Raw genomic sequence first — 21,454 nt, 5'->3', positions numbered from 1 at the left:
ACTTTCAAAGGACTTACTTGTGAGGATATTGAAAGCAGTCTAATGAAAACCTACCTCAGTGAGTCTGGCATTTGAGCATGATACCAGCGATTGATGTCAAATACACCCAAATAAGTAGACGGTTTTCCCTGACCATATGTATTCACTTGCCAACTGAAGATTGATACACTGGTGTCAGGAGAGATTACTGTCAAAAACAAGACACTGTTTCTTATTGTAGAAAATACAAAATACTTGTTGTTTTTAAAACACCACTTTCTATTTTAGCTTAATTCTGTTATTTCACTCAGGAAACACAATACTTCACTAAGAATGAGAAAAATAATTTACAGAATATCAAACACTCAGTGATAGGTTTCAGTCATATTGTCTCTTTTTCTTGTTCAAATAGTATCAATTCTAAGCCAAACCAAATACACAATTATTAGCTAATTACAGTTTTTCATCTGTATCATCAATAAGGATATTAAACAGAACTGGCTCCAATACTAAGCCCTGGGGAACAACACTAGTGACCAGCTGCCAACTGGATGCAGCCATAGGTTTGATCAGGAAAAAAAGAAAAACAGGAAACATTCCTAAGCAACAGAAAGAACAATCTTACTGTTCAAAGACAACAACTGGCTGACAAAGAACAAACTGCCTGGCCAGCATTATGCAGATGACCCAACCACACATCCTTCTAGCATATCAGCAAACATAAAATAAAACCTATTTTTTTCCCTTAAAGAATGATGTTCAGAGGAATAAAGGAGTCCCACATAACTTAAGCAAACAACTCTTCTTTTTAAATACGCCCTAAAAGCTTGGCTAGACAGATATTGAAGACTATGGGTACAGAACAGCATTCATTGCTTAGATTCCCAAACCATGCAGTTTAGAACAACCAAACATGGACATCAGAACAAACCTTCATTAACGCTGTCCTCTCTGTCAACATGGTTGCGAAATTTTTCTATGGTCTGACAGCTGAGTAATTTAGTATTGCTGGTCTGCCCTCTCAAGGGAAAGATCCCACCAGTGAGATCTAAACTGTACCTTTCATCACAGTACTCCAAACCCTGGGGGGGGAAAAAAAATCATTAGATCCACTATGAAAGAATGTAAGTATCTAATATAATATGCATATTATACACTATTTATTTCCCATGAGCTTACTTCTGATGGAAATAAAAATTACATTTGACATGCGAGAGAATTAAGTGTCAAACTGTAACAGGTAAGTTTGGCTGTTTGAATATTTTTTAAAATTAGCATTTCCTTAGCCAAACTTTGCTCTGAAGTATGTACAGTCCATTTCATTTTATCCAGGAATTTTGGAAGTAACAGACACATGCAGGGTAGATAAGAAAAACCAAAACCATCTCTTTGAAAAAGTAATATGAAGCCTAAGCAAAGAATCTCATCTTTATTATAGAATGACTAACCACTAAAATCAATTTTAACAAAAGATGCTGTCCTGAACAAGAAGTCCACCATTCCAAAAGACAGTTCCACAAGATAAAGCACTATTGTTTCATAAACCTGTTCAGGCATTCATTTTAACGGCTAGAAATTTCAGCTTTCATTCATATGTGAAGAGCCAGTCCCACACAAAGTTGGTGCAGAGGGGAAGGAGAAAATAACATCAAACAATTCCTGCCAAAGACAAGTTTTTAAGCAAAACCACATTTTTTAAAATTTTCCACACTGGGGCAAGCAAATCTAAGTTAAGAAACTCCATTGCATGGAAGATATTAAGTAATGATGTTCTCGACCAGTTAAATAAGACAGTTTTCAAAAGAGATGCACTGGTCAGACTCTGAGGTGAATGGAAAGACTGTACACAAGCATTGTGTAGGACAAAGGTAAAGACATGATCCATGACCATGAGTTGGTGCACGAGATACAGCAGCTGCTGAGATGGTATAAAAAACATCTTTGAAAGTCTAATTTAAACATATCTTTCAGTTATTACTTGAGCAAACTTAAACAAGTCTTGAAGGCAATAGACACACAAGTTTGACACACGTTTATAAAACCACAGTGTCACGTATTCCAGAAGTTCCACTTGTGATTTTTTACCATAATCAAAGTCAAAGCTGTATGGTTTCATAGCCTCAAGCCTGATTCCTGGTATCAGTAAAGCACTGATGTAGCAGACAGGTGTTTCAAGCTCCTGTGACCTCTGTTCAGGAGCAACACTAGATTGATTTCTCCTTGTTTACTCAAGCCCACCCTGGTAAATGGGAACAACTCTTAAATTTTATACCACTGAAGGCAGACAAGAAACTTGATTCCACCATGCAGGCAGACAGTCATGTCATACTGACCAATCCATGACCACAAGGAAGTATTCTGAGACTAAGTATCCACTGAAGAGCACAGATCCTGTCCTGATGTGTCTTTTGGGGAGGGGTTAGTAGTTGTTTGAGGGGGGTATATTGTCAGTAGTTGTTATCAGGTCTCAGCATGAAGCTACAAGTATAAGTGGCACATCTGGAAGCCAGCTGAAGAACCTGTCTTTTCTCCTCAGAGGGTCCATATGTTCAGGTCTCTCTTCAACAGCCTTCTAAGAATGGTTCCTGTTGCAATCTTCCAACACGCTCATCACAGGGAAGCAGAAACAGCAGGGGAGTAAAAGATCACAAATTCAGGGAATGGTGCCTGACACTGCTTATAAGCCTGTCAATGGCTGCATAGTCTGTAGGATTCAAAGTCTTACATTAACTACACAAGTTTTCCAGTTCACAAACACAATGACATTTTTTAATCGCTTTGTGTGGGTTTTTTTTTAAAGAGTGTCAACTGGAATTTCTAGCAGATCCATTTTTAAAGGCTGATGAAATATTTCAACCATCTGAGGTAAAAGCTGGCATTTTTCACATTTTGTTCAGAGAAACAAGACAATCAAGACAAAAACCTGCCAAATAGTTAAAGGTCCCACTTTTTAACATTAAAGTGTTCAGAGAAGAGAAAGTAGTCATGAGAAAAAGAGACAATTTCTTTTCTTTACAATGCAGCACACAATAAAAGTTACTGTGTTTGTCACTGCTAAGACTGTAGCTGAAAATAACTTTTAAAAGAGGTTAAAACAAAGCAGAAATTAGAAGTGAATCTTGAAAAAGATTAAAGAAACTTTCTCCTATCAACCTGCCAAAGAGCTTAGAGCACTACAAGAGAAGCAGCAGTAAACCGCAATGAAAGTCCTTTTAAAATAAAATTAAAAAAAACCCACAAAAAACAAATCAGGGTGTTCTGTTTATCTAGAGCACTGTATATTTTTGTCATTAAAAAATTGCACAGAGATGACATCCATATTTAGAACATGTTGAACCACTTGAAGATATTTCTACTTTGTCACCATGATAGACGAAGAATTTTAAAGAAACATCACCTCCAAACACCTAACCTTTATCTGTTCAAAAGCAACACTTACAAATAAGGAAGGAACTTTCCTATACATAAGAAGAAAGGACAAAATTTAAACTCATTCAAAAATTCAAAATGTTTCGTCCCTATAAAAACAAGAGTACCACAGTCCAACAATCACCTCAATTTCATTCCATACCTAATGAGAGTATGCAAGATAAAGTACAAAATGGGAGGAAAGACTTGCTCTGAATTAAGATTACTTTCCCACCAAAAAGGTCTTGGAAAAGTTTCAAGCACACTTCTGAACAGAATTAAACATTGTACAGGTGCCTCTCATAGACGTTTGACATCTGAGACCTCACCTATCTTTTAAACACATCATCTCTGGAACCAGTTCTAAAAATATATGGAGACTCTTTGACCAAATCATAACACTGTTCACTGAATTTACATCTTTTGCTGGCTTTAAGAGTAGACTGCATAGGTGACCCCACAAAAAGGCTGAAGAGAGTTATCTTTACAGCTGCTAAGTTTCAGGATCAATGCTTAAGAGACACTGTAGGTACACGTTATTTGAAGTCCAGCTGACAGAGCTCAAAACAAGACTATAAAATGGAGAACAGAAAAGAACAGACATACACGACCCTATTTTAAGAAAGGGAGACAGAGAGAAGTTTCTTCATTTCTACAGTTTGGTTACACAAAGCTATTCAAAGCCCTGTCTTCTCTTCCTACATGCCATTCATATGATGTTTAAATTCATATGATGTATCTTCATCAATGACAAAAACAGTGAGATCAAGTGCACCCTAAGAAAGTTTGCAGATGACACAAACCTGAGCAGTGCAGTTGACACAATAGTTGAGAAGAGCAGGATGCTATTCAGAGGTACCTGGACAAGCTTAAGAAGTGGGCCCAGGTAAATGCACTGTAAGTCAGCAAGAACAAGAGCAAGGTGCTGCACCTCAGTTGGGGCAATCCCAGACACAAGCAGACTGCGAGAAGAACTCATTGAGAGCAGCCCTGCCAAGAAGGACCTAGGGGTGTTGGTGGACAAGAAGCTGGACGTGAGCCAGCAATGTGTGCTTGCAGCCCAGAAGTCCAACACCATCCTGGCAGACCTCAGTGCAGCCTTTCTGCACTTAAAAGGAGCTTATGAAAAAGAGAGAGACTGACATTTTACAAGAATAGATAGTGATAGGACAGGGGGAAGGGATTTTCAACTAAAAGAGGAGATTTAAACTAGATGTTAGGAAGAAATTCTTTATGGGAAGGGTGGTGAGGACCTGGAACAGGCTGCTCAGAGATGTTTTAGATGTCCAATCCCTGGAAGTGTTCAAGGCCAGAACAGATGGGGCTGTAAGTGACCTGATCTAGCGGGTGGCATCCATAACCATGGCGGAGGGGTGGAATTAGATATCTTTAAGGTCTTGCAACCAAAACAATTCTATGGTTCCACAACTCTAGGAATTGTTCTGAAAAGTATGAAGTAAGGCCATGTCCGAGAAGATTCACCAAAAGACTTTCATTTCTTTAGTCCTCTCTGATCTTTCATGGTAAATATTAGCCTGACCAACTTAACTGATGCTCAGGGAAAATTACTATTTTCATCTTCTCACACATAGGCATGTCTTACCTCATACAAGACTTGTCCAGATGCCAGACGTTTCCTGTCACCAAATGCTAACTGCAACAGATGTAAACTCACAACATCACCTTCACTGAAAAAGGTATAAATTAAGAAATTTGATTACAAAGCTGCTTTACAGTCCTCATTATCATTTTATTAGATCTAGGCTGAAACTTACTCAATAGCATGCTCTTGCTGAAAAGAAAAACACTATTTCCCAAGACTTGATAATTGGTCACATTTAACTGCTAAAAATTGAGGAAATTTTTAGCTTCAGGAGCAAATGCTAACTATACCATCGGAAAGCTTTAATATGTTGTATGGACAAAAAAAATTGCTGGTAATAACTCCTAACAGTAAAGTGTTCTCCATCAAAAGTGCTCTGAAGTCAAATTTAAGAAGACTGCCACTCTCTGAACAGCTGGGCAGATTAAGTACCTTGCTGATGATGTTTACTGCTCTGCATCTGCAGCCTAAATCATTTTACATGGAATTTAATGTAGTAGTGGGAATATCAAACAAATCCTGAAGAAGTCATCAAGAAACAAGGGAAATCATTTAAGACTGAAAGCACAAATATATAATCACTGTTGCTTTGCCTTCTTTCACAACGTAGGAATGACTAGATCCCTCTTTAGGAGTGTAAAATCCTGAAGAAAACTGCACTGTAAGCTTAACACCTTTCATACCTGAATCTCCTGCACAGCTAAATAAACCAAATATATACACATATATCAAGTGTATGTAAACAAATATTTTAAAAAAAAGTGGCTTATGGTAACTTTTTATTCACCTCTGCTGTGTAGATTGAACTGCCCACAAGTAGCAACAATTGCGAGGATCATTCTCAGGCTCTTGAAAAGTAACGGCATAGATAGGAATTCTTCCTCCTTCAAGCTGAGAGTAGTGCCTAGAGTATAAAAAAAAAAAAAAAGAGAAAAAGATAAAGAAGAAAGGTGAGCTTGCTGGCCCTGTTCGTAGAAGGGTAGAAGCATCTGAGAAAAAAGTACCTTACATGTTTACCCTCAAAGTACGGAAGGTCATACTTCCATCTTGAACAACTGACAAGTGACAAGCGACTACTTCTTAAACATTTTTCTTCCCGACTTCTGAATCTTAGTTGTACCTTCACAATTTCTTCTAGCCACCTAATTATGCCTCCACTGTCCATTTATGCATTCAGTAATTTCTGGTGAGTCACTGTAGATTTGCTTAAGTAAAGCCCTATCTGAATTGGGTCCAATATTTCAACTAGAAGATATAAAATAATCTCTTAATTTTTCTACTGCTTATAAATTTAGTTCTCCCTTATTCTGATCTCCAAGTCTTCCAAACAAACTTTCATTCACATGCATCCTTTTCTTGGAATGTGTCAATGACCTATTTCCATCAAGGCTGAAATGTAGGAAAGAACATATTTTCAGGCACAGATCAGCTATTGAATCATCATGTTTCACTAGCTTCATCATGTGCACTTTAAAGAATATTATCACCAAAATCACATTATTCACATAATGAAGCCTTTCAGTGTATGCCCTAATTGCAGTAACTCGTTCTAAAAAACACTTTCTAAAACCTGTTTCATCGAAATACACACTACCTGGTTTTAACTAAATACTACTGGTTTGAACCAACTTTAAAAAAATCAGATCTATCACATCCCTACTGCATGACTTCCTGAAGCAAAAAATTGAGACCACTGCACCTCCAACCATGGCAAATTGGAAATAAGTACTTACTCCCTCTTCAACGTTTTCATGTTCCATAATGACAGGTAGCCATCAGAAAAACCCACAACGAGCTGATTGCTTCTGCTTATGTAGCTCAGGGTTGACACTGCTACTCCTGAAGGACTTCGTAACTGAAAACAGAGATGCCTCCCTTCTCTGGTCACAGCTTCTCTTCTTTGTGGAACTTCAGCAGGAATTCTAGTGACAACTTCTAGATCTACATATATAAAAGCAGGCAAGAAATGAGCATGTTATGCCATTTCAGTTGCATTTTAGACTCATGTGACAATATGTATAAACTAATTCTACCATCCCAGGCAAAATACCCATTTCTGCAAAACCTTTTTTGCTGTTTCTGCATCTATTCAAAGAACAGAAGAAGCCTGTCATTGGACAGGTACTCTCACTCCTATTTCAAAGCTGGGTACAAGTGTAACTTTTGTAGACAAATTCTTCTTGGACTCTATAAATCAGGAGTATGGGCCTCAGATGAATCTACCTGAAGGGACATCAACACCTGAAGCCACTCTTGAAATAGCCAAAACAGTCTGTGCAATCTGAATACACAACTTACAGGGTTCATTCATCCAAATGTAGGATTTTTGATAAGTTGGATTTATCTTAAAATGCAAGCCTAAAGTTTGCCCCTAGTCCATTAATGGAAAAGGGAGAACACTCCCAAGAAATATGGTACTTCTGACATAACCTTCTTTCAGGCAGGTGCACTGACTCAAATGGTAAAATTCCTATATCCCACTGGCAAGTATCACAGTGACAAAGGGATCTGGGTAGGAAGAGGCATTTACAGCACCAGGAGAAGTTTTAAGCCACTGCCGTTTTTGATCGGGTCAGGACCATAGGATGTCAAACTGCCATCTGCAATCTGTAGGTAGAAATGTCAGTAATGTCAGTAGTGAGCCTGCACTCTGGTATCTTCAGAGTGGGACGCAAGCTGGTTTTTTACAAGACACAAATTTTCTTACTACTAAATTCAAGTTTAAAAACTGCAGGCTTACCTGATGCTTCTACTTCATTCTGACTGCAAGATAAATCATCCAAACAAAGGTCAACCAGAAGTACATGACCAACATCTGTAGCCACTGCTGCCACTCCAAAAAGCCATCGCAGACTCTGGTGTAGGTGCCGAGTGCTCACACTGGCTCCTCCATCATTGCTTATGGGTTCTATTGCAGTTACCTACAGGAAAACTAGAAGTTAATATTGAAGTTGTTTGACAAGGTAAACAGCAATTACTCAGAAGTGAAGACAGCATTTAGCACATTAGAAACAAGAAAGTAAATACAGGATCACAAGACTTGAAAACAAAGCATTGCTTCCAATTATATCGAGGAAAAAGAAAACTAATAAAAAGAAAATCTTCTCCCCTTAAATGGTGCATTCTGTCTCTAAAGCTCACCAATTTCCATTTCCTACTTAGAAATAAGTAAGTCTAAGAAAGCACACAAAATTGGTTACATGCAAAATGTTTTATCATATCTAGGCGATTTAAGTAAGACAGACACAGCTAAATCCACTTCTCCCACTGCTCACAGACCATCAGCACTGTGAGACAGTCCAGGCCTTCTTTGCCAAACAGGCAATGGGATAAATCAGGGCTGCAAGTCAGAAAAGGCAGTGGCCAAAGGGCACAATGGACACACCATTTCCATGGGAATCAAACATTCTTAGAAAGGGTTGAAGGGAGCCCCTGGCTTAGCAGAAATTACACTTATCCTCACTTAGACTGAAAATACCCAACAGACAAAGACAAATTTTAAACGCACACCAGCAACTGTTGTGGATGTCCATGAAATCTGTAAAAGCCAACCTAAACCAGCCTGTACTCTCTGCTCTCTGATGTGCCAAGCAGTCTGCACACTCTTCCAGGAAAAGGTTAACAGACCTTTCAGCACCCGCAGCACACCCCAGGACAACACTGGCTGTTCTAGCAGAGACACGAGCACGTGAAGGCTCCTGCACTAAAGCTGAACAACAGAAGAACATGGGTTGTTGCTCAGCCTCTTACAAAACACTACACCATGAAAACAGGCAGCCTTACCTCAACAACAAACGTTTACAGGAAAAGAAGTGAGCATCACAAGGTAGCCCATCTTTTTATGCAGATTCTTTTACCCCTAGAAGAGGGGAAAAATATCCACATCCCTAAGCCCCCTAAAGTTTTCTTCTCTCCTGTATCAAGCACGTGCTATGACTGCACTGCCTGGCAATCTACTATGGAATTCACCTTTCATCTTAGGACAAGCACTCCAACCTTAGAGTACCTACACCCATTTGGGCAACTCTGTTTTCTTTCAGAATTCCTGTGATTCAAATGAAATTTCCAATCCTCTCTGCTGCTCAAAGGACTAGCAAAAGCATTTTGGTTATTTGAATTCTTGCTGCTCCAAGTCTTGACTGTGATGAGGAAAGCAGGAACTGCAATACACATCTTACTGCAGAATTAGCCAAAGTTCAAGCATTGCTGCTTCTAACTTCTTTTTTCTTTTAAGATTTTTTTTTTGTTGTACAACTGGCTCCAAATGAATCTTTTTCACTTTTGCATAGTCTTCCAAAAATGTGTCCTGGTTACTTCAATTTTCCATGTACAAACTCCTGAAATGACATTTTTCCACTGCGCTGTCCATTGCTTTTTCCTATTCTCCTAGAGTACTGCCAGCTCATTCTGGGAATGAACAAAGAAAACTTTTCTCAGCTCACGGTATTTGAATGCTGCCCTTCTGCCTCATACAAACCAGGAAAATTTGGGAAAATACCATTCGACAGTTCTGACACATACAATCACTATAAACCAATTTAATGTAATTTGTGTTTCTAACTCAGATTTGCTGTTACCAGAATCCAATTCAAATCAGACTCATCAAAATTTTCAGTTTTCTGCTGCATTTCACATGTATATCCAGAAGGCAATAAGAGATGCTCACATACACACAAAAATATGCTAAAATTAATTTTAAGGTCCTGAGTTTGACTTTTTTAATCGATTTCTTTACTCCGAATGACTAAACATCCACTGTTACACCAGAAGGCAGTCATGCAGTCACCATAAACAACCTGCATTAATAAAAAATTACTTGGGCAAAGTTACCCTAAGGTAGTGTTAACCTGCACAATTTAACTGTCCACAGAGCTTATGCCCACACAGAAAACAGTCCCAAAAACATGGTGCTCATTAAAGCCTTAAAACAGTAATGACAAAACTTCAGAAAGTGATGTTAAGAAAAGATCTGAATTTTACTTTTAAAAATAATCAACCTGAAAATCAGAGAAACATTCAGACAGATCAACCCCCCAAATTACACATTACATAATATGTAAATATGAGTTGCAGAAAGAATTCAAAACATAAAGAAAGCAGCCAAATACAGCTTTTATCTACTTGATTTTGCTTACCCTTCCTCCCACTCACAGCCTGAAAGTCAACATTCCAACTAGCAATACATGTGTCCTCTCTATCATAACTTAACTAACGCAATAACAGAGACGTAGAAAGCAGAATGAAAGCAACAGATCATACTTGTAATCAAGAGCTTTCAGGGCATATGAGCAAAACTTTCAGGTCAGCTTTGGCTTTATTCCAAAATTCATACCCTTCATCACGCAACAGCCAACACTCCCTACAGGGCTTCACCATTTTTGCTATATCAAAACTCTTCATAGACATGGACTCGATATGCAACATGACCCTTACTTCTTAATCTTTCCTTCTGCTATTCCCAGTTTACTTGGACAGAAGTAAAAGCTAGCACACCAACGTCACTTATCACCACACAATTTACTTATCGATTACATGCTTATGCCAGCACCCAGCCTGCCTCTGCATCTCAAACCCTAACATGTACCGAGCCGAGAGTGGTACCGAGTACCAACATAGTAGAGCACTCCCCTAACTCTTATCTTTAGAACTTACCACAACACAAATGCTTACTACTAGCAATCACACTTCCACCTGTACCCTAGCAAGTCAAACCAAACAATGTTACAGAAAGCTAAGCAATAAATATTTATTTGTTGCAGATTCTAAGATGACAAAACCACAATGAATCTTGATGTTCTGATAACTGACACTTCTTTCCACTTAAGATAATGCAACTTGGGGTCATTACATCATTTGAGTTTACAGGTTAGAGAAGGTAAAAATTAGTAATGTTACACCAGTGTATCCCATCTATACAAACACTAGATTAAATATGCAGATTTAAGGACTGCAGATTGAAAGTAATCTACCAACAATCTGACAGATAACTAACTAAAAGCTCTTTTTTCCAATCTTAAATCAACAGAAAAATCTGTCCTCTTCCCTTGTCACCTGCTTTCTAGTCCAAGATTCATGGGAATGTGTCAAAGTCATTTACAGGACAACGATGTAAGTCTGAGATACTTTAAAAACAGTATTTCTGACACAAATTAGCCATTTTAGAAAAGAGATATCACAGACACTTTAAAGAGTGGAGTTTTCTTCTTTTTTGCTCTGACAAAAAAAAGTTTTCAATGCCTTTTTGTAGAAGTGGAGAATTAAGTCACTATGTGCTCTACAATATGTTTTAATATGAGTAAACTCAAAAGACAATGGTACTGCTAAGCCCAAGATTTTACTTCAGTGTATATGCTCTCTTGACTGGGTGCTCTGAAGTGATAATATAGAAAACGTAAGTCCCACAAAGAGACACTCCAGAGCTTTTCCCAAAACAGGATGGTGGAGAAGTTAACAACACACACAAGCTTCCTTTCCCCAAAAAAGTACATACCCGGCCTGGAAGAACAACTGCTTTAACCACTCGGGAGATTCCAAGGTCGTACAGACACAGAACACTTCCCTCGGCTTCTTCCAACCCAACCAGGAGTCCAGTTCTCTTCTGCCATGAAAACTCCTTCACCACGCGAACAGTGGGAGGCTGCTCATTGACTCCGCTGAAACGATACGCAGAGAGCCGCTCCCCTGTCACAGAGTTCACGACCTCCAGCTGAGGACCACACGCCAGCCACGCCAGGCCACTTCTGCCTGTAAGAGAGAAGAAAGCTGACCAAACAAAGCCCAGGCAGAAGGAGGAAACAACGGAAAAGTCACTGTCACAGAGAGCAAGACCGACTTACCTACTTCTGGACAATTAGTTAAAATCACCCATTCCAATCCTCAGGCAGTACCTCTTACAATTAACAACCTCGGTATTTTGCATTTGTACTTGTCATTCCTGTGCTCAACAACTTTGACTGTCTGGGATAAAGACGACAATAGAGTGACCTCCAGTCTTTCTGCCCTATTTGGCTTGGGTTCGCTACAAAACACCATCGAATGCATACAGGAACACAAGTTGTAAAGCATACTTCAAATATAACCCACCTAAACCAATTCATTTCCAATTTATTAATTTTACTTCACACATGACTACTCTGGGAAGGGATTTGGACATCAACAGGAAATTATCTTCAAGTGGACACTGCATGCACAAATCTAAACTTCTGCAAGTGCTGATCACAGAAAGAATTTAACACGTGTTGCTTCTCTGAAGAACTTCAAGCTCAAAGGAAGGATTAACTCCAGTACCGCACTTACAGTCACATAGGTAAGATTCTACCTGGTCTTAACAGAAGCTCAGACACCCAGAGAGACATCCAGCTCGACTTTCAGGTTGCCTAGAAAGTCAACTACCTAATCTGCTTAGCTGCTTTCAGCAACTCTCACTGGGTCCTCATCTGCATCCTATTAAATACTTTGGAAATATGTGGGCAGCGCTTAACAGAGCTGTCCTCTCCCTCTCTCCTTTTACTCAGACTAGAGAAGAAAAAGCAGACTGTTCTGCCTCTGGAACATTGTAGAAGAACTATTTCTGCCTGGGATGTTATGACGGAGATAGAGCTTGAGCTGGTACAAAGAAATGCGGCCCAAAACGACACTACTGCTTTTTTCAAAACTGCCTTTTATTCCATTCAAAACTGCCTTCTATTCCACTCAAAACTGAGGAGGACTCATTGGCTCAGGATGGTCATGGCATATATCACTTTAATAGCACAAGATTGGTGCAGGCTTTTGCAATTTCAATGCTTAACTCTATTAATGGTTTAATATTAGCATTTCCAGTTGCTAAAATATCCTGTTTGTTCTATGAGAACCCGATGCATTTTAACAGAACCAGCCTGATGCTATGACCCTGTGCTTCAGGCAGTAAGAACTTTAAACCAAGACCAAATCTAAAGGAAAATGCTCACCTCCAGAAAACTTCCCACACAGTCCAGAATCTAGGGTGATCTCATCTTCCCCAAGCGCCTCAACAGTCACCTCTGGAAACTGCAGCAGACTGCTCGTTACCTGAGCTGTTAGGTCTCGCATTCTTCACTGAAAATAAAGAAAAAAAAAAAAAAAGGTAAGATGAGTCTCATGTGAGCCATAAATATTTTTGAGAATGACCCAAGTGTCATCAGTATGCAGTGAAAAATCTCCTACACATCACCTGTAGCTCTCTTGTTAAAAAAAAAAAGGGAACTTATGGCAGTTTTTCTTCTCACAGCAGAGCAATAGGAGAAAACTTGGTTTTTTTGATGCCTATGAGATCACCAACAAAAAGTGACACAGAGGTATGGACAATATAAATAACAGGGAAGAAAACAACACAAAAAGTTCAAGTCCACTCACACAGGTTAGTGAGATGCCATTTCAGCAAAATTATGCATTAAAAAACTTCTCAGTAAGAGGTATAACTTTCCTTTTGTTCTCTCCCTTGATTTAACACTTTAATATTTGTTGTCAATTGTCTTCTAGTAGATATCACACATCATTTATGTCCTTGTTCACTTGCTGCATGTTTATTTGGAACATCCAGGAATACAAAGTTCTTGACTGTCTTCATTCTCAAATTCTTCCAGAAAATGTACTGCTGATATTTTCAAGCAATACCGACTTGCACAGCTCATGAATTAGAGAGTACTTTTCCATACATTCAGGAGATAAACGTTAACATAGTTCTTCAAAACACCGGGGTTTTCCTGTACTGAAGTTCTCCTTTTCCTTATTCATGTCCCTTCTTTCCAATTGCCTTTCTTTATCACATCTCTGCAGTACTTGACAAAAATTTCTAGGTCTCTCACAGTTTCACACCTCTGTAGGTGCCCCACAAGAGTTCATGTTTTAGAATGTCAAGACAGATTTTTTGGTGGAAAAACTGAAGAATGGAACTGATTTACAGCATTAAATAGGTGGTTAAATATGAGATATTCCAGACACACTAAAGTAATTGTGTTTTACAAGTTGTCTGGTTTATGGTAAAGGCCTCTGGAAAAGATTCAATTCTCTTGGTCCAACAGCACTGCTTTCTTCATACCATCTCAAGATACTACACATAGGTCACTGTGCCTGAGTTGTGCTCCTGTATCTGCTGCTGGCATGACAACAACGAGCATGTGAAGCACAGGAAGGGTAACTCAGGGGCCTGCACTAAGCACAGGTCAACATTTTAAGAAAAAGGATGGCAAAGCCACTATTGCAGGATGCTGCTGCAGCCAGGCCTGACCACTCTGCCAGCATTCACTGCTAGCACAGAGCAAGTTCCAAATGGGACAACTTAGTTGCAGTAGTTTGGCTGCGTTTCCTGTTTGATACTTGCCATCAGTTCCAAGTGACAACTTCTGCACTGCATCCAGGGGCTCCAGAGAGTAAAGAGTTCCACAATTTCACCAGCATTCTGACTTTAACTGGAAGGATTTAATGGATATGTTGTAGAAGTAACCCATAACACCAAATACTAAGGCAGGTACATCTGGTTGGTGAATAGCATCTCTGAAAGGTTTCTCTGTGTGTCCATTGCCTTTGAGGTTCTCACTGGGCACCACTGGAATGTTCCTGCTTCCATCTGCTTTACACTCCCCCTTCAGGCATTTAAATGCATTGATGAGATCCCCTCTGAGCCTTCTCCAGGATGAACAGTTCCAGCCTCTCCTCAGAGAAGAGGTGCTCCAATCCCCTCTAACCACCTCTGTGGCCCTTCGCCACACTCCTTCCACTATCTTCATCTCTCTATTACACTGGGGAGCCCACACCTGGACACAGCATTCCAGCTGTGGCCTCACCAGTGCCAGACTAGAGGAATTTCACCTCCCTCCACCTCCTGGCAATGCTCCTCCTCACACAGCCCAGCAGACCATCAGCCTTCTTTACTGCAGGGACAGCAAAGTGCTGGCTCACCACCAGTGGGTGTCCACCAGGACTCCCGGGGCCTTTTCTGCCAAGCTCTTTCCAGTTGGGCAGCCCCCAGCACATATTGGAGCCTGGGGTTGTTCCTCCCCTGGTGCAGGACTTTGCACTTCCCCTTGTTCAATTGCAGGAGGTTCCTGTCAGCCCGTTTCTCCAGCCTGACAGAGTCCCTCTGGGTGCCAGCAAGACCCACTGGTCTATCACCACTCTTCCCAGTTTTGTATCATCAGTCAGCTTGCTGAGAGCACAGTCTGCCCCTTGGTCCACATCATTAACGAAAACACTGAACAATCACCCTGAATCTGCCCAGAGTTGCCTATTTTAAAATTCAATTGGTCAATCCTGCTTTAAGGGAGAACACTGACTCTGACAACAAATATTAAGGAGTGTCAGAAAAGAGTCCAAAATTTTAAAATTATTGTAATGAATAAAAAAATCTTTTTTTTTTGTAAATAAGCATGGAGATGCCTGTGTGGTAAGTATTTTACAATTATTAATACAATATATCACAGTAATAGCAATTTTAAGAAAAGAGTGAACAAATATATTCTAGTAGGGAAGGTAGCAGCATGCAAGGGAACTTCTCAGCTGAGTGCTACCCATGAGTCATCCTGAGGGACCCTGCCCGGGCCACTGCTACTTGCCAAGAGCATAGAACCTTGTGTGGCCAAACTGGAAACCAAATTTAAAGATACTCTATTAGGGAGATTGGAGTTTAAAGCAAACCACTCATCGTTCCAAACTTCCCACTATCTCAGAGAGAATTCTTCTCTGATGGAAAGCTCATACTTTGACACAGTGTAGTCCTGTCCTCAGTCCAAATCAAACATCCTTATCAGTCCAAGCACATCAGTAAGAACCATCAAATAAGTAACACTCCAACATCTGGACCATTCATGTAACAAATGAATGTTTGCTCTCAAGCTCAGGGTGGTGCAGGTTTCCTCCAGTAAGCCAATGGTCATTTTAAACAATTCCTTTTTTCTAGAAATCTGGCGTGGCGATATGGAACAAGGATGATAAACTTCATAATAAATTATGAACAAGATATAGCGACCTGTCTATTAAGATGTTTTGCTTGAATCGCTCTGCTAAGTTAAATCATGGATTATTGGGAAATCAAAACAGAGGGAAAATAGTTATAGCTAGGTTAAAGGCATGAAGCCTCTTCTTTAAAAGATATACCCAAAGCAACTGCATTTCTGCTCTCTTTGAAAACAATTAATACAGTCACATTCCTATTTCTGTTAGAAATCAGATTAGGATGAAATGTCACAGGCTTACTCCATTCTTCAGGAACAAACCAAAATCCAACCTCCCAGCAGTATCCTACAGCAAAGTGGTCAGTGTGCAAAATGACCATTCTTCTTCACCCTAGGTACTTATGACTTCCAAACATCACAAACTATTTCCAAAGAAAGGAGTGTGATAGATTTTTGGATTAAAAAGCTCCAGGGAAAAAAGAAAGAGAAAAAGAGAAATTGCATGTTCAAGCACAATCACATACAGCCAAGACAGAGTTCTAAAATGCCACTTTTGACTGATGGTAGTACATGAAAATCAGTCTGAAAGGCCAACAATGTTATGGGCTTACTGAAGAAAAAGCTAAAAATATGGTCAGTCAGAGCTGAAGACATGATTTCAGAGGACATGATGACCTCACTGACACCCAAAGAGAGGCCTTGCTGCCATCTCTCATCTCTCTATCTGCTCCTTTGTTTTACTACTGTATTATGGAAGACATTTCCAGCATATCACACTGCTATTCCATCACACAGCTCACGCTCTCAGCACAAATTCCAGAATCACAACAGAGAAAGACCTGCCAGAATCACCAGAGGTCATCTGTTCCAACCTCCCTGCTCAAGCAGGGTCACCTAGAGCAGGCTGCCCAGCAGCCTATCCAGATAGATCTGGAATATCTAATTCTCAAATAAGATTTTACAACCAGCAATCTGACAAGCTCAACTGCAGAAACGTTTGCATTCCATGCAACAGGCCCTGGTGCTTGGTGACTCTCTCTTACCAATTTGAGGATTCTGTTCTCTCACCCACACAAGCAAAACAATGTCACACCACCAAAGTCAACACTATTTCTCTAAAACTGTATCCAACACCTTACTAGCCAGAAGACACAGAATTAATAGAAGACTGATCATGCTAATTTCACTGACTTGAAAAAGCCAATCCAGGCATATCGATACAGGAAAGAGAGCTGAGGCAGCATGTGGATGAGGAGCTGTCCTCCGCAGCACAGGATACAGAGCTGTGCCCAAACGTGTGGGACAGCTGCCAGCCAAGGCTGACACCGTCACCCAGACCGACGGGCCCTGCAAAGGCACCTGAACGGCCACGCTTGGCCCTACACCCCACATGGAGTGCAGCAGTCCCGACACAACCAAGTCCCTAAATCTCTCCTAATTTTCCCTAACGTGATCAGGAAGCAATTGTTAAACCTGAAAGAGTGACTCCGACCCTTCTATCGGCAGAAGTTCCAGACCTGGAGTCACGCTTTATTAAGGAAGACACTGAGCACTTTCGTTTAAGCCAGCAACTTTGCTACGCGACGCTGTGCTTCATGCAAAGGGACCCCCACAAATCGCAGTGGATTCCTGTGAAGCTGTGCCCTCCCCATTACACCCATCCCTCATCCCGCAGTCGCAGCTCCGCGCACAGAAGAGCATTTCCCGCCTCCTCATGGAATACAAGTCGGGGGGGGGGGGAGGGAAGGTGGAATTAAAAGAAAAGACAAACCCTCCAAGAACGTGACCGAAGGAGCGAGAGCAGAGGGCGTGCGCAGCTGGTCGGGCAAGAGGCAAAGCTCCCAGCGGCAGCCGCCGCATCCCCCACGCCCCCCAGCCCAGCGGAGGCTGCCGGCCGCGGAGCCTCCCTCCCATGTGCGCTGCCCAGGCCGCGCTGCCCAGGCCTCCCCCGCCGCCGGGAGCCGGCACACGTGCGGCGGGCACGGCGCCGCAGCCCGGGGGTCACTTACATAAGGGACGGGAGGCCGGGCCCGCCCGAGGCCCCCGCGGGCCCGCGCTGCGCCAGGGCCGGTGCCGGCCTGGGCCGCTCGGGAGCGCCCGGTACCGGCTGGGACAGGGGAAAGGGAAGAAAGGGACGAACGAAGGCGGGCGGGCGGGGGTCGCCGCCGCCTCCTCCTGCCCTAGCCGCCTTCCCAGCGCAGCCCAGCCCAGCGCAGCCCAGCCCATCCCGCTCTCCCGGTACGTGCCGGCGTTGGCGGCGGCATCTCCCCGCTCCCGCAGCGCCGACAACGGCCCGGCCCGGCCCGGCCCCACGCGGCCCCCGCGCGCCCCCACACCCACCTCGCTCGCTCACCCGCCGCGCGGGGGGCGGGACGGGCTGGAGGGGGGGTCGAAGATCTCGCGAGACCTGCCGCGAGCCTCCGCGGGAATTTTCAAATACGCGGGACACGGCCCCGGGCGGTGGCGACGGCCGCCTCCGGACTACCAGTCCCGGCGTGCCGCGCGCCAGCAGCTTCCGCTTTCGCCCCGCCCCCTCCTGGGCTCCTTTCTCGCGGGGCACGCCGGGACCTGTAGTTCCTGGGCCGGCAGAACCACGCGCCCTGCGGAGCCCATTCCCGGCCCACGGCCCCTCACCTCGTGGGGAAGGGTCTGCTCCCATGCCCCGCCAACGGGGAAACTGCCGCCCCTGCCTATCTGTGTCCCTCTCATTGCAGGAGCCGCTCACTCTATTCTCCCCATTCCTCCCCCCGCCTCCCTCGGTCTATGTATATTTCATAGAATCACAGAATCAGAGGATGGTTTGAGTTGGAAGGGACCTTAAAGATCATCCAGTTCTAACTGCTGTCAGGGGACAGGAACAGCTTCCACTACACCAGGTTGCTCAATGCCCCTTCCAACCTGACCTCGAAAACTTCCAGGGATGAGGCATCCACAACTTCTCTGGGCAAACTGTGCCAGTGCCTCACTACCTACCACAGCAGAGAACTTCCTCCTAATAGCTAATCGAAATCTATCCGTTTGGATTCGTTCCTCCTTGTCCTGTCACTACGTGGAAAAAAACCCTCTCTGTCTTTCTTGTAGGCTCCATTCAGGTACTGGAAGGCTGCAATTAGGTCACCCATTTAAAGGGATTTAAAAGGGGTAGGCTATTAACCACAGTTTTCCTCTTACTTTTAATGACAAAGTATATATAAAAACCCAACACAGTTAACATAAAATTAAGGTTATACTGTTAGTCACTGAAAGGAGAAAAAGTAAGTATTAAGTCAAAAATACAAGTCTAATGCTATTCCTTTCAGTTTGTATATTGTAAACTGTTCAAAACACTCTTTGACATTAAAAAAAAATTTAAACATTTTAAGGTATTAATAAACAAATTGGTCTAGTGGAAGGTACCCATGCCTATGGCAGGGGGGTTGGAACTAGATGATCTTTAAGTTCCCTTCCAACCCAAACCATTCTATGATTCTGTGAAACCTGCAGTGCTTCTTAGAAGTGGCATCATCATCAAAGGAGTGACAAATGCATTCAGTTTCTCCCAGCATACATTATCTCTAAATTACAGCTGTGCTTCTTAATGTTGTCTGACATTTTTTGTATTATTATGCAAATGTTTATTGTGACTTGGTGGCTGCTGTTGCCATTTTTTATCTATTAATTTGTAGCATATAAGAGCATGGACAAGGAACCCACTACACCAGGCAATTGCTCCTGGCCTGAGGGGGAGGTTGTGCACACAGTCATGAGATGTCAGTGAGACAGCAATACCTGCACAGAAGGAGACCTAACCCTGGTCACCAGCTGATGGGTGATGTCAGAGCTGACTCTGTTACACACGAGGGGCTGTGCATGAGACAGACAGATTTAGGTTGGACTACGGAAGGTCTTGAAAGTGAGGACAAGCATCTCTCATCTGATGTGACAGGGAGCTAAGGGAGAAATGCAAATATAGGCATGGCAGCACAGGAGGACCAGCTAGACCCATATCCTTTGCCAAGATACTTAAAGTGATTATGTGCAGGACAGGGCTGCATTTATTAAGGGCAGGACAAATGCTTTGGCAGTAAGCACAGTTCAAAGTGGCAATTCAGTGTGGATGAGATCCTTAGCTCCATGGATGGAGACAGAAAGGCTTTGTATCAGGAATTATTTATAGAACAATCCTTGGAAGGCTCAGGCTTGACCTGAATAAGGACATAGGAAAAGGTTTGGACCAAAGATGTCCCCCAAATTGTAGGCATACGTGATCACTGGCATAAAGAGCAGCTGAGGAGCAGCAGGATGAAGTGGGCTGGTTTAGCCGAGCTTGAGCTTGAACTGACAGCAAGGCTTGTCCGAACAGGCATCAGAGAGGTGGGCAAGGATGTGTTTCAAAAGAAGGTCTGCAACTCATCCTGCTCAGTTTTAAGTGTTTATGATGTCAGTCATGAGCAGCAGAGCTGCTCAGATAGACTTCCTTTTTAAGTGGGAAAGGAAACAGGTTTTTCCTGGGTGCCATTCATCTGGCTGGCTTTAGATACCTCCTATAGGATTAGCTGTAAAGGGAGCTTAGATGGTATTGTAGGTAGAGACACCTACACCGTACCCTTTTATTTTTGGTTAAGTTGATCTCACTTTTACATGTTGATTTGAATAAAGCACTGGATCTTTAAGTTGTTCAGCAGGTGAATTTATATTTGTGGTTGGGATTATGCAGAGATAAGGTATAGAAGAGAAAGAGGTGTCGTGCAGAGCTTTATACCACCCGTGCTCGAGTCTCATGAGTGAGATAAAGAGGAATCTCCAAAAGCTGTAGTGGTCAAGTGAGGGAAGGGCAAGGAAAGGGTAGAACTTCAAAAGACAGAGGAAATAACCACTCAGTGAGAGAAGCTCAAATTGACTTGTGGCAAGTGCCTGACAGGTGAACAGAGACGTAGGGGAGAGCTGGAGCTGCCTCAGAGTAGGTCATCCAAGGCTCTCACAAAAGCAATGCTGACTGAATGGCGGGGTAGAGGCCAGGCAAGGGAGAAGGAGTTGCATGAGAAAGATTTCACTGAGCTTACAAAGCAAAGAAAATTGAGGTGTGTGTTTGTATTGGACTTGTGTGGCCAGGTTTTGGTAATGGTGGAGGTACAGGTATGGCTTCTATGACAAGCTGTTAGAATCTTCCCCTGGGTCCAACAGAGCCAATGCCAGGAAGCTTCAAGATGGACCTGCTGCTGGCCAAGGCCAGGCCCATCAGCAATGATGGTAGTGCCTCTGGGGTAACAGAGTTAAGAAGGTAAAAAAAGCCTGCACAATTCCAACCAGAGAGAACACTGAGAATATGTGAGAGAAACAGCCTGACAGACGCCAAGACCAGCGCAGAAAGAGGGGAAGGAGGTACTTCTGGCACCGGAGCAGAGACTCCCCTGCATCTTGTGGTGAAGATCATGATGAATCAGGCTATCCCCCTGCTGCCCATGGAGCTCCATGGGGGTGCATAAGGATGCTGGAAAGAGGGCTATGACCCTCTGGAAGCCCACACTGGAGCAGGCTACTGGCAGGACCTGTGGATCCATGGAGAGAGGAGCCC

General features: G+C 42.4%; 1 protein-coding gene across 6 annotated transcripts in view; it reads right to left on the bottom strand.

Annotated features, from left to right (window-relative positions):
• Window positions 1-18,315, bottom strand: part of AHCTF1 (AT-hook containing transcription factor 1) — a 45,987-nt gene extending 27,672 nt beyond the window's left edge. For 3 of the 6 annotated variants that reach the window (XM_032681281.1, XM_032681287.1, XM_032681286.1), the window contains exons 1-9: window positions 18,147-18,223; window positions 12,940-13,066; window positions 11,481-11,734; window positions 7,731-7,911; window positions 6,724-6,931; window positions 5,778-5,894; window positions 4,991-5,075; window positions 911-1,061; window positions 55-187 (exon numbers count right to left, since the gene is read on the bottom strand). In XM_032681281.1, coding sequence (XP_032537172.1) covers window positions 55-187; window positions 911-1,061; window positions 4,991-5,075; window positions 5,778-5,894; window positions 6,724-6,931; window positions 7,731-7,911; window positions 11,481-11,734; window positions 12,940-13,060 — 1,250 coding nt within the window. In that variant the 5' untranslated portion in view covers window positions 13,061-13,066; window positions 18,147-18,223. The other 3 variants (XM_032681283.1, XM_032681282.1, XM_032681284.1) reach the window with 3 other exon arrangements.
• Window positions 18,316-21,454: the final 3,139 nt, after the last annotated feature.

The sequence above is a fragment of the Chiroxiphia lanceolata genome, chromosome 3, assembly GCF_009829145.1.
Source record: "Chiroxiphia lanceolata isolate bChiLan1 chromosome 3, bChiLan1.pri, whole genome shotgun sequence".
Taxonomy (NCBI): domain Eukaryota; kingdom Metazoa; phylum Chordata; class Aves; order Passeriformes; family Pipridae; genus Chiroxiphia; species Chiroxiphia lanceolata.
This window is presented reverse-complemented; position numbering and strand designations above follow the sequence as displayed.